This window comes from Sinohyriopsis cumingii, chromosome 1, assembly GCF_028554795.1.
Source record: "Sinohyriopsis cumingii isolate HCF-2022 chromosome 1, ASM2855479v2, whole genome shotgun sequence".
NCBI classification, from domain to species: domain Eukaryota; kingdom Metazoa; phylum Mollusca; class Bivalvia; order Unionida; family Unionidae; genus Sinohyriopsis; species Sinohyriopsis cumingii.
Window position 1 is genome coordinate 12,765,831 of NC_142961.1, and position 14,951 is coordinate 12,780,781.

Consider the following 14,951-nt stretch of genomic DNA (forward strand, 5'->3'; position numbering starts at 1 on the left):
AAGTCTTATATGTGTTATGCCCATTAGTTACTGTGTGACATAAGTCTTGTATGTGTTGGGCCCATTAGTTAGTGTAACATTAGTCTTGGTGCAACTGAACTTCTACCTAATGCATTTATTTCATGAAAAAGTTTTGAAAAATTAAGGAAATATATAAGTGAAGTTGATAAATCTTTCTTCTTCACTTATTCATCACATTTTTGTATATTCTCATTCATACTTTTTCATTCTTGGATTCATTTGCTGTATTTGTAATTTATACTGGAATATTTTGTGCCTTTTGGTTCACTAAGCTGATTTATGACTTTATGCAAGGTGTATAGGAGTTAAATCATATGGACTCATTTTCATCTTTTGGGTTAATTTTTTGTTTCCTATCTTTTTTACATTTGTCATCCACTGGGGTTTTTTTTCTTTGCTTTTTAACATATCCATATATCCATAAATGAGATATCTAGGAATGTTGTTCATGAAAATAGTATATGCAGTTTATCATTCACTGTATTAAATGTAAACTGCAGCCAAATCTAATGCATGTACTATCACATCATGGATGGTTTCATGATGGATATATGTGATTTGTTTGAGTGTGAATGTCATGCAACTTGTAAATTCAAGCTGATAATTGCAGCATTTATTCCTGTACAGGAGCATATATATGCAAATTTTCTACTTTTAGTATGGATAATAACTTACAAATGATATCTATGAATGTTTGATGCCTGCAAGGTTTGACCTTTAAGTGAAGAATTTTCAAGAAACTTATTATGTAAAGAAATATGAAATATGCTTAGCTTCTACCTAATATATATTTAGCCACTGTAAATAGCACTGGGGTCTCAGTAATTTTTACAAAGAATTTTGAATTTTATTTCAAAGAGAAAGATGTGAAAGTGAAGATTTGTTTTGCCAGGATATAAGCTGGATCAGTCAGGTATTTTATTGAATGTTTTAATTCCAGAGTGTCCAAAGGGGTAAGGATACTGGAAATTGAATGCACAACTACCAGGGAACATTGAATATATTAATTTGTGAAAAGCTTATAATTGATACTCCGTTAGGAAATTAAAAGAGAAATGGGAGAAACTAAAATAAATTGAGTTTGAAATATTAGAAATTCATAAAAGGATTGTCTGACAACATTGATAGGAAAAATATAGAAAAAAGAAAGCATAATTAGAGGCGTCAAGGAAATAAAATACATAGAATATGTTATATAATATCCAGGGCTAGATGTTATGAGTTTGGAAAATAAGATACAAAGCTCTTTTTTTAAATCTTGCAAAAAAGAAATGATATAAATAAAACAGTAAAGGAAATGATTTTAGATGATAGAACAAATATGTTAGCCCAAATAGATACTTTAGAAGTTCAAAAACCGATTCACATGGAGTTGTATAAAGTAGATTTAATCAGTTTTATGTTAGTATTATTTCAGAAATTTTAAGCAGATTATGTGTTATGATACTCTGTCATGTGGAAAGAGAATCCCATGATGGTCAATAGAAAAAGTCTTTTAAAAGGATGGAAAATGGATAAAACTTAAGGCTCATATGGATTCAGGGTAGTGTTCTATCATTTGTTAGAATAGTCTTGGGTCTAGGGCAGTGTATGTGCAGTTCAATAAACTGTAGATGTACTGTAGAAAAACTCTAGATTTTCAGACTGATGGGGTCATTACATGTTTACCAAGGGAAGACATTGAAGGAGTCATCACATGTTTACCAAAGGAACAAAATGAAGGAGGCATCACATGTTTACCAAAGGAAGACAATGAAGGAGTCATCACATGTTTACCAAAGGAAGACAAAGACAAAGGATGCTATGAAATTGGATATCTATATTTCTTGTGAGTGTTGACAACAACATTGCTTTGGTAGCTATTACAGCTAGGATTAAAATAAGTCCTTTCATCAGTGGTGAGTGATGCACAGAGAAATGATTTACGAAGGATATATTCATTTGAGAAAAACTCACCTGAGATTCAGGGAATTATGAGCTCTCAGCCAAGCTTTGCAAAACTAAATTTCAGAACTCCTTGTTGATAGTGTCTGACTTTGTGAAGCACAGCAACAAGCAGGGTAATTTTTATTCTTTGCATATACAGCAAACACAATATCAACATGAGTTTTTCAGGAAAATATGAAATTTGTCAACATAGCAACACCAACCAGCATTGGGGCAATGCACAAATGCAGAGTTTAGTCCCAAAAAGTAACTAACAATTTGACAGTCCATGTAACAAAAGATGACATACTTCTTTGCAATTTCATTGCAGATCACAATTTGCCATTTGCAGTGGCATATCATTTTTCAGACCTGTATGACTCTTACTCTCAGATGCAGAAAGATAATTTTTATGCTAAGAAAATTCAACAAGCTCTTTACAGAAATTTAAACAACAGTATCATCCAGTCTCCAGTGAGTGCAACGATTGACCCCCTACAGAAGTATTGATGGCACGCTAAGACTGCATCCAGTTAGGACTGTATTCCACTGTCGAATAGATTTTAATGACAGAAAATTGGAAATTTTGTATTTAGTGTTTGTTTGGTTGTAATTATGTTAGTGTGGACAGTTTAAGGTTGTGGTGATGATATATAACAAGTCTAAGTCTATTTGGTCATATGCACCTCCAATCATATTTTGAGTCTCAGAAACGTCCAGCACTGTCTGGGCTGTTGGCAGATGTGATCTTGAATTTTAAAAATTGTTCAATATTCCATCAGTGATCATCCGTAAGGCCACCTGCTTAGAAGGACTTTCTGTGAATCTCATTAATTTAACATATCTATTTCACCAGAAGATAGATGAAACCTATCCACAGAGGACAAAAATTAGGGATGGTCACCATCTTTACCTAATTAATCTATGTTATGGTGTTACCTGTTTTCAAGAAACTTATTATGTAAAGAAATATGAAATATGCTTAGCTTCTACCTAATATATATTTAGCCACTGTAAATAGCACTGGGGTCTCAGTAATTTTTACAAAGAATTTTGAATTTTATTTCAAAGAGAAAGATGTGAAAGTGAAGATTTGTTTTGCCAGGATATAAGCTGGATCAGTCAGGTATTTTATTGAATGTTTTAATTCCAGAGTGTCCAAGGGGGTAAGGATACTGGAAATTGAATGCACAACTACCAGGGAACATTGAATATATTAATTTGTGAAAAGCTTATAATTGATACTCCGTTAGGAAATTAAAAGAGAAATGGGAAAAACTAAAATAAATTGAGTTTGAAATATTAGAAATTCATAAAAGGATTGTCTGACAACATTGATAGGAAAAATATAGAAAAAGAAAGCATAATTAGAGGCGTCAAGGAAATAAAATACATAGAATATGTTATATAATATCCAGGGCTAGATGTTATGAGTTTGGAAAATAAGATACAAAGCTCTTTTTTAAATCTTGCAAAAAAGAAATGATATAAATAAAACAGTAAAGGAAATGATTTTAGATGATAGAACAAATATGTTAGCCCAAATAGATACTTTAGAAGTTCAAAAACCGATTCACATGGAGTTGTATAAAGTAGATTTAATCAGTTTTATGTTAGTATTATTCCAGAAATTTTAAGCAGATTATGCGTTATGATACTCTGTCATGTGGAAAGAGAATCCCATGATGGTCAATAGAAAAAGTCTTTTAAAAGGATGGAAAATGGATAAAACTTAAGGCTCATATGGATTCAGGGTAGTGTTCTATCATTTGTTAGAATAGTCTTGGGTCTAGGGCAGTGTATGTGCAGATCAATAAACTGTAGATGTACTGTAGAAAAACTCTAAGATTTTCAGACTGATGGGGTCATCACATATTTACCAAGGGAAGACATTGAAGGAGTCATCACATGTTTACCAAAGGAACAAAATGAAGGAGTCATCTCATGTTTACTAAAGGAACATAATGAAGGAGTCATCACATGTTTACCAAAGGAAGACAATGAAGGAGTCATCACATGTTTACCAAAGGAAGACAAAGACAAAGGATGCTATGAAATTGGATATCTATATTTCTTCTTAATGTTGACAACAACATTGCTTTGGTAGCTATTGCAGCTAGGATTAAAATAAGTCCTTTCATCAGTGGTGAGTGATGCACAGAGAAATGATTTACGAAAGGATATATTCATTTGAGAAAAACTCACCTGAGATTCAGGGAATTATGAGCTCTCAGCCAAGCTTTGCAAAACTAAATTTCAGAACATCTTGTTGATAGTGTCTGACTTTGTGAAGCACAGCAACAAGCAGGGTAATTTTTATTCTTTGCATATACTGCAAACTCAATATCAACATTAGTTTTTCAGGAAAATATGAAATTTGTCAACATAGCAACACCAACCAGCACTGGGGCAATGCACAAATGCAGAGTTTAGTCCCAAAAAGTAACTAACAATCTGACAGTCCATGTAACAAAAGATGACATACTTCTTTGCAATTTCACTGCAGATCACAATTTGCCATTTGCAGTGGCATATCATTTTTCAGACCTGTATGACTCTTACTCTCAGATGTAGAAAGATAATTTTTATGCTAAGAAAATTCAACAAGCTCTTTACAGAAATTTGAACAACAGTATCATCCAGTCTCCAGTGAGTGCAACGATAGACCCCCTACAGAAGTATTGATGGCACGCTAAGACTGCATCCAGTTAAGACTGTATTCCACTGTCGAATAGATTTTAATGACAGAAAATTGGAAATTTTGTATTTAGTGTTTGTTTGGTTGTAATTATGTTAGTGTGGACAGTTTAAGGTTGATATTTAACAAGTCTAAGTCTATTTGGTCATATTTTGAGTCTCAGAAACGTCCAGCACTGTCTGGGCTGTTGGCAGATGTGATCTTGAATTTTAAAAATTGTTCAATATTCCATCAGTGATCATCCGTAAGGCCACCTGCTTAGAAGGACTTTCTGTGAATCTCATTAATTTAACATATCTATTTCACCAGAAGATAGATGAAACCTATCCACAGAGGACAAAAATTAGGGATGGTCACCATCTTTACCTAATTAATCTATGTTGTGGTGTTCCACAGGGCTCTGTTATTGGGCCTGTTCTCTTCATTCTATACACTCAGCCACTCTCAAGTTCACAGATCATCATCTGCTTTCTCACCAACTGTACGCTGATGACACCCAAATATACAAATCTAGCCACCCAACTGAAGTTGATGCTACCATCCAAGGTGAAGAGAGGTGCATTTCTGATGTGAAATCATGGATGACATGTAACAAACTGCAGATGAATGATGATTAAACTGAGGCCATTCTGATCACAACACAAAGACTTTCTCAGTCACATCCTTTACCTCAAACAATAAATATCAGCAACACCAACAATAAATTCACAGTCAGTATGAAACCTAGGTGTCACTCTGGACAGTACTCTCACATTGCACCAACATGTCATGAACATATGCAAGGCTGCATATCTTGAGCTGAGACGCATCAGCTCAATTCGCAAATATCTTTAAGTTGATGTCACTAAAACACTTGTGTCTTCATTAGTACTTTCAAGACTGGATTATTGTAACTCAATTCTGCCTGTTTCGTCTCAATATCTACTCCAGAAACTTCAAAAAGTTCAAAACACAGCTGCTCAGATTATACTTAGAGTACCATGATAAGAGCACACCTCCCCGCTGCTCTGTACCCTACACTGGCTATCCATTCGATCCAGAATCAAACACAAAATGTGTTCTCTGTGCTACGTTTCACTGTTGGACTCCAGTCCAACATACCTATCTGACCTCACCCATGTGTGCACACCAGCAAGATACTACCTATCTGACCTCACCCATGTGTGCACACCAGCAAGATACTTACGCTCTTCTTCTGACAATCATATACTCATTATTCCCACTATGAAAATGAAGTCATATGGATAACATTCTTTTGTATACTAGGGCCCAACAACATGGAATGAATTGCCCACTGAACGACACAAAGACGCAGTGAACCCGTTCAAGAGGGCTCTTAAAACTCACTTATTTTGACTGCAAGAAAAAACTTAAAGACCTAATAATGTTTCCTACCTTAAATATTTTCAGCATGTCCTATATGTTTTATAATTTCATGGTGTTTGTTTTTTATAATCATATCATTATATATGGGTTTTTTATGTTATAGGTGTTGTCTAATGTTGTAAAGCGCTTAGAGCTTCTAAACATTAGGCGCTATACAAAGTCTTCATTATTATTATTATTATTGTTATTATTTACCATTCTAACTTATTGTTTAATGTTGTGGACAAAACTTGATAGAACTTACTAACAAAATCCCCGATGCTGTTGCTGTGTTGTTTTTAAGTGGATGAAACAACTAATCATGGATCGGCTACAACATACATGTTGGAATTGGATGTGAAATGCATGAGCATTATTCAGATCCCAGTTTTACTTGACCAATAATCACATGGTATTTTTCAGACTCATCCTGAAAACAACAGATACTGGGGCAGATATCAAGGTCAAGCTGGGGGCAAGAATTGTGAAATCTCCCAAAAATATACACATTTGGTTTCAGAAGGAAGAAATACAGTAAGAAACACATCTTGAGATATTATTCATGATGATAACTTAGAGCTTAGAAACTATGCAGAATATTGCTACATAAAGAATCTTTGACAATGGTGCTGAAATAAACCAGTCTACATTTTGTGTGGGTGTGAAATTGTATAAAGCAATAAATACAGTTGTCTGTCACTGTGAGTCATCCAAGTATGATGCAGTTCCTTGCATACTGTACATACTCCTTGCATACTGTACATACTCTTTGCATAATGTACATACTCCTTGCGTACTGTACATACTCCTTGCATACTGTACATACTCACCTATAAGTCCAAATGCAAACAACGTAGAACCTAATCTGCCTTACAGTAATACAACTGCAGATAAGGGTCTGTGTTTTTTGGTCTACTAACTACTTCTAACAAACTGCACAGACCCAGATCTGCCAGCACATTATGTGCTGGCACAATCTGGGTCTGTGCAGTTTGCAGTGGGATTCATCTTATAAGTGAGTATATATGGTAAACAAAAGAATGTTCATTGAACATTGTATCTTTTATGAGTTTTATTTTTAAAATTTATAACTTCTTTATTCCACTTAATTCCCTGGCCAAGTCATACCAAAGACTTATAAAAATGGTGCTAACAGCTGCCTCATTAGGCACTCAGCATTAAGAGTTTGTGTTAGGATTGGTCATCCTAGTGTCAGGATAATATGTCTGGATGGGATGTCATGCTACATGTCTGTGGCATGATGCCCCAGTGTTAGACATCACTCTGAACTTCCACACTGCAGACATCGTAGCGATGTGACTGAAATATTGTTGAAGCTACATTAAAAATCCAAATCGCACAGACACACACACACACACACTTTCAAAGTTTGGTTTTGAAGAGAAGAAACTTATTACAGCACTGTAATACTTACAATGTACCCCACAATATGGCAGTCTCATCAATAAATGGTAAAATTAAAGTTGATCATGTTTGCTAGAAATCTCTAGTAAAACATTGCAGATCCTGATCTGCCTGCATATTATGTGATTATGTAACAGCTGATCTGATTCTATCATGTTTGCTCAAAAGCAGATGAAAAACATTGTAGACACTGGTCGCCTTACACATTACTTGACATCTGATCTTGAAATCACTAGAAGAACATCGTAGACACTGATCTGCCTACACATTACCTGACACTGTTCTGAGCCTATCATGTTTGCCCCAAATCACTTGTAGAACAGTGGGGGCCCGGAGTGGCCAAGTGGTCTAAAGCACTCTCCGTTATGGATCACTGACATCTCACCTCTGTCTGCGTGGGTTCGAGTCTAGGATTCGGCCAATGTGGGTATGTGAGAAAGCTTGCCAGTAGCTTCTCATGGGTCGGTGGTTCTTCCCGGGGTTTTCCCGGGTTTTTCCTCCACTATTAATACTGACCGCCATACATACATCATGTGCTGAAAAATGGCATTAAACCCCACAACAACAACAACAACAACATTGTAGAACAGTGTACGATATTCTGATCTGGCGACACAATATGTGATAGGTGATATATATCCATTCTGTTTGATTTGAAATCACAAATAGAACAATGTAGACCCTGATCTACATGCACATTATGTGACAGCTGATCCAAGTCAATCTTATTCATTTGAAATTGCTATCAGAACATTGTAGACCTTGATATGTCTGCTAAATATATGACAGCTATCGAAGTCAATCTTGTTTATTTGAAATCGCTATCAGAACAATGTAGACCCTGATCTGCCTGCTCATAATGTGACAGCTGATTTGAGCCAATTCTATTTTCTTGAGATCACAAGTAGAAGATTGTAGACTTTGATCTCCCAGTACATTATGTGATAGCTGTTATGGGGTTTTGCGGTTTGCTTGAAAGTACTAGTAGAACATTGCAAGCCCTTCAATACAAAGCCCTTTGTTATACTGTTGTACCTTTTATAAAGTGGGTTAAGTCATGTATGCCAGATTATTATGTGGTAGTATTATTGTAGAGTATTCCTTCACTGTAAAACACTTTTTACCATGGTATCTTTTATAAAGTGGATTAAGTCATGTATGCCAGATTATTATGTGGTAGTATTATTGTAGAGTATTCCTTCACTGTAAAACACTTTTTACCATGGTATCTTTTATAAAGTGGGTTAAGTCATGTATGCCAGATTATTATGTGGTAGTATTATTGTAGAGTATTCCTTCACTGTAAAACACTTTTTACCATGGTATCTTTTATAAAGTGGGTTAAGTCATGTATGCCAGATTATTATGTGGTAGTATTATTGTAGAGTATTCCTTCACTGTAAAACCCTTCATTATACCATGGTATCTTTTATAAAGTGGGTTAAGTCATGTATGCCAGATTATTATGTGGTAGTATTATTGTAGAGTATTCCTTCACTGTAAAACACTTTTTACCATGGTATCTTTTATAAAGTGGATTAAGTCATGTATCCCAGATTATTATGTGGTAGTATTATTGCAGAGTATTCCTTCACTGTAAAACCCTTCATTATACCATGGTATCTTTTATAAAGTGGATTAAGCCATGTATGCCAGATTATTATGTAGCAATAAGATTATAAGGTGCTTTCACTATAAGGTGGTGTATTCCAAGGTTCACAATGACTGCATTCTAACAAGGGAGTTCTGTGCCAGTATTGTCCATTATTACAAGTTGATCAGTTACCTACTTTTTAGGGGGCCCTTGGTGGCTGAGTGGTCTAAATCTCATCTCAACTCAGTCCACGTAGACTCAGGTACTGACACAACCAACATGGTTTTCTGAGTAAGCATGCCTGTAGCTTCGCAGAGGTTGGTGGTTCTTTTGGGGGTCTTCCTAGGTTTGTCCTCCACCAAATATATTTAGTATCATGTATAGTATCATGTGCTGAAAAATGGCATTAAAACCCACAAAGCCAAACCAAATCTTCTTTTAATGATCCAGTACCTACTTTTGATTTTTGCAATTTGTTTTCCATATCTTTCACATGTGACAATTGGGCAACAATATTACAAATTTCTTACTCAAGTGATTGTGTTTGATTTTTGTACTCATATATTGACATAGACAGAGCATTGATTGAAAGTCTTGTCACATTTTTTAACATCTTTGCAGAGACACTAAAGTAATTGGTGAATGCATAAATACATCAGAAAACAAAACTTCAGAAAACTCTGACAACAGTAAAACTAATGCAGCAGAGACATCAACATCAACAGCAGGAAATCAGCTGACAGCATCAACATCAGAAAATCAACAGACAACATCAGAAAATCAACAGACAACATCAGCAGCAGAAAATCAGCAGACTGATGAAGAACACAAAGAGTCAGAACCCAAACCCAGATACCTAAGGATTTCACTCTCCTTATTCTAGAGATGCTCAGATTTGTAACCCACATTAGTGAGAAGTGACATGCCATAGTCATTTTTCTGCCTACAGCACATTCAAGAGTAAAGTTAAGACTTTGCTTGAAGTCCTTTAACAATATTTCAACCATGGTCTTAACATGCAGACCCTGGCCTTCTTGTAATATAAGGTTTTCCCACCCATTTTCTTTTCACAGAATGTTGGCTTATTTTATAAGTGAGCATAACATCTATTTTATCCAGTTGACTTTTTGTACAGTCTAATTATTTGTAATATATGGTTGCATATTTTTTTTTTCTTGTTGTATCTGTGATAATTAAATAGCAGCTAAATTCTTTGCATGAAACAATTAGCATCTATACTCACTTAAAAGTTGGGTCCAACTGTAAACAACTCTGACCCTAATCTGCCATCACATCATGTGCCAGCAGGTCAGGGTCTATGTTGTTTGTTTTACTGATTACCCCTTATTAAACAGCATACATCCAGATCTGCTGGCAGTTTAGGTGATGTCAGATCTGGGTCTATGCAGTTTGTAGTTGGAGCTGATTTATAAATGTGTATATAAAATATTTTATGATTAAGCATAATTGCTAGCATTACATGATGCATTCATTTTTTTAAGACAAAAGCCTGTGATAAAAATAGAAATATCATGAAATGAATATTTATATTTTACAAAACAAAAGTTGTCACATTGACTTTGTGGTACAGGTTAATATCTAATTTAAGACAAACACAAATTGCAAGATATTATGTTATCTTTCTATAATTTCATTCTTAACTACAGACTGCACTGAGTGGTTCTTTTGTGCTTAATTACAGACTGTACTAAGTGGTTCTTTTGTGCTTAATTACAGACTGTGTAAGTGGTTCTTTTGTGCTTAATTACAGACTGCACTAAGTGGTTCTTTTGTGCTTAATTACAGACTGTACTAAGTGGTTCTTTTATGCTTAATTACAGACTGCACTAAGTGATTATTTTATGCTTAATTACAGACTGCACTAAGTGGTTCTTTTGTGCTTAATTACAGACTGTAAGTGGTTCTTTTTGTGATTCTTCTTTATTAAAGACTAAGGCATTTGCTGCATTTTTCAGTTTCCCTCAAGTGATGCCTAAAATCATTTTCTTATTCTTTAATAACTTTATATTGAGCAAGTGTCAAACGTAAGAAATTCTAATAAGGAAAAAAACTGAGCTGACTTATATTTCCTTTCTGTTAGTGTTAGTTGCATTTATGACTTAATTATATGTAAGCAGGACAAACAGAGTTAGAGACGAGGCAGAATGACTTATTGGTTTGACATTTCAGTGGAATATTCATTAGGCATCTAGACCACACCATATTAATGCATGTTAATTTTGTCAAAACTCTTTCTCACATAAATTATGCAAAGTGTTTTCTCACAGCTATACCATACTAAAGTATTATTTGTGTGGACCAAGTTCTAATAACTGTTTTGATGATTGTTCATATAGACAGGCCATATTGCCTGAGTTATAGTCCTAGGGATAACTATAACATTGTGGATACACTTGGTTACACACAGAATACACTTGAATTTGCATTTGGAATTGGCTTCAGATTTGCAGTTAATTCTCATCAGAGATAGGTTTTGCCTTTTTTTTCTTCTAAGTTTTAGCCCAGCAGAGAAATATACAGCACAAAGATTGGCAACTGGCCAACTGATACAAGGCAATCATTGACATCATAGTGCAGTGCCGTAGAATGCATTTGATCTTATTTTTTCTGTGCTATTTCTGGTATGTCATCTATATTTAATACAGAAATAAAAAAGGAATTATCAGTTCCATGGTTCCTTTGTAATGTAGTAAGAAAAGGATTTGATTATGCAAGTAACAAGTCCAAGAAGTTGTTATGAAAACAAATTTAAAAAATGGGGGTAGGGTATGACAACAACTCTCAAATGGGTGGGTGGGTATGACAACAACTCTCAAATGTTGGGGGTAATATATATGTTGAGTCTGTTGTACACATTTTGTCATGCTTGAAGCAAACTGATTATATATGATATTATTTGAAATGTAAATTTAATTTATATAAACTGAACAGATTTTCAAGAAGAAAATTTAAAGCTAAAAGAAAGTTACTAAGGCAACAGTGTAAATAAAAGACAATTTTAGATGTGGCTTGACCACATATTTTGCAATATTTGCCAACTTACATACATTTGCTCTTTTGCATGAATTTATCAAATATTTAATCAAATTAAATCACTTTTGGTGTCATTTAAAGGTAGAAGAAATTTTCTGCACACATTTAAAAAAATATCTTTTTTAACTAGGACAGAATCACAGATTTAAATATGAGCCATACATGCTATCTTTGAAAAACCTTAAACCATTTTGCAGCTGTGAAATACATACCAGTTTCTCTGCTTCAGATTCACTTAAGTCAAGTCATCATATTTGTTGTCATTTAAATAATTTTTTGTAAACTTCACAACACAAAAACAAAAGTTCATTTCAATATCCTTTCAGATATGAATGTTGAATACACATCAGTTGCTCTGTATTTACTTCAGATTGTATGCAGTTAAGTCACTCTTTGAATCAGTTTGAAAGCTGAATAAATTTTTCATGAACACCTTCTTCAGAAGTCTTTTTAAAAAGCATATTTTAAATTTAAGAGTAGTATCCAGAGTCAAACTTATTCATAAGCAGCTATTTTCATAATAACCAAAACTTTATTACTACGCCAATTTCTAACAAATATTTTAGTTGCTCCAATTCAAGCATAAATTCATCAGCCTATTATTAAGCTTGATTTGGGGTGTTTAAGCTCTTAATGAATTTTGCAAATTGCTAAGTTTTCTAGTCTTGTTATTAATTTGGAGTCATTGCCAAATTGTAAACTCATGTATACACATACAGAAAAAGTTTATACTTTTTTAATCCATTTAGTTATAACACTTCTTGTTTCTTCTTCATTCATAAGTTTAATTGCTTTAAGATAAGGCATTATTGTACTGTAATCATTGGATAGGTAGACAGAATTAAAAAAAAACAAAATGGCAGGAACAGTTTATTATAAACCCTTTCTCTCTGACTCTGTTTGCAGCTGATAGCTGTTCTCAGTTTTTTAACTTATTGGTTTTGCGAAAACTCATCAGTATCGAACTCATCCAAATTGTTTTTTTGCTCTTTTACCCAGATAACATTTAGTGATATCTAAGTTATCAGCTGATTAATAGATGAAGACTGACACATTTAATTTATCAGAAAATCTTACTGCTTTGAAGTTATAGCTGTCACAAATGTGACATATGCCGTATATACTCACTTATAACATGAAACAGACTGCACAGACCCAGATCTGCCATTGCATAATGTGTCAGCAGATCTGGGTCTGTGCAGTTTTGTAGGAGTAATCAGTAGAACAAACAGCATAGACCCTGATCTTCAGGCACACTATGCTACAGCATACAAGGATCTTTGTTGTTTACAGTTAGACTTGACCTTTAAGATAGTATGTACGGTATTAATTGTACAGACAGTGATGCTTAATTATCTTTATTATTTGGTAAACTATAAAACTCCATGTTTAAAAAATCCAAGTGAAGAAAAATCATAGATGTGACATAAGTAGCAAACTCATTCACCAGATGTTTTCGTTGCCAGCTAACTTAAGCTTTGCAAGCATAGGCATGCACTCATCTGAACACATTCTATGTGAAAAGCTTCATTTGAAAATTTCTGTCTAGGCCCATAAAACATTATGAAAACTCTGGTCTCCAAAGAAAACCAGTGATAACTTGTGATAAGTATGTTATGTTATCAGAACTACATTGCCAATTTGTGATTGGGATATACAAGATATCGGCTTAAATTCTTTATTTCAACAAATTTATTGGGTTTTTATTATTATAAATTTCTCACTGTTATAACTTTTTAGAGGTTGAATGGACCTATACAGAGTCATGGTTTCCAATAAGGGATGTCCTAGTGTATTATATGCCCAACTCCTTCTCTAGAATATCCAGAGTTCTACTACTCTGTGGTCATGGGACTTCCCTATCATCTACCTATATATCCAAATAATGAACCCCTGTTGTCTCAACCATTTCCAAGATTCTCCTTATCTCTGCCATGTTGTCCTGGCATGGGCACTGGTAAGGAAATAACTTAGTCTAAAGTGTTGGTCTTTGATTAGGCATATTTTAGCATATGTTGCATAAAAATCGTGATTATTCACACCTAGCTGATCTACATCGTGATTATTCACACCTAGCTGATCTACATCGTGATTATTCACACCTAGCTGATCTACATCGCGATTATTCACACCTAGCTGATCTACATCGCGATTATTCACACCTAGCTGATCTACATCGCGATTATTCACACCTAGCTGATCTACATCGTGATTATTCACACCTAGCTGATCTACATCGTGATTATTCACACCTAGCTGATCTACATCGCGATTATTCACACCTAGCTGATCTACATCGCGATTATTGACACCTAGCTGATCTACATCGTGATTATTGACACCTAGCTGATCTACATCGTGATTATTCACACCTAGCTGATCTACATCGCGATTATTGACACCTAGCTGATCTACATCGTGATTATTCACACCTAGCTGATCTACATCGAGATTATTGACACCTAGCTGATCTACATCGCGATTATTCACACCTAGCTGATCTACATCGTGATTATTCACACCTAGCTGATCTACATCGTGATTATTCACACCTAGCTGATCTACATCGCGATTATTCACACCTAGCTGATCTACATCGCGATTATTGACACCTAGCTGATCTACATCGTGATTATTCACACCTAGCTGATCTACATCGTGATTATTCACACCTAGCTGATCTACATCGCGATTATTCACACCCAGCTAATCTACTATCACTTATAGTCAAAAGAATCATTGCCAGACTGTTACCAAAAGTACACATGTACTGCACCTGAAATTGAGTTATGACTTTTAAAGATGTACATTTCACAAAAGGACTGGGCTGCAAACTTCAAAGAGTACATACACTACCCAGTTTCAGAT

At 34.6% G+C, this 14,951-nt stretch overlaps 1 protein-coding gene across 1 annotated transcript in view; it reads left to right on the forward strand.

The window, feature by feature from the left end:
* The window catches only part of LOC149806426 (uncharacterized), a 32,298-nt gene extending 19,785 nt beyond the window's left edge, over window positions 1-12,513 (forward strand). The window contains exons 5-6 of the mRNA XM_089953122.1: window positions 6,434-6,544; window positions 9,651-12,513. Coding sequence (XP_089809248.1) covers window positions 6,434-6,544; window positions 9,651-9,912 — 373 coding nt within the window. The 3' untranslated portion in view covers window positions 9,913-12,513. The remainder of the gene's footprint in view (window positions 1-6,433; window positions 6,545-9,650) is intronic.
* The last annotated feature ends 2,438 nt before the right edge of the window (window positions 12,514-14,951 follow it).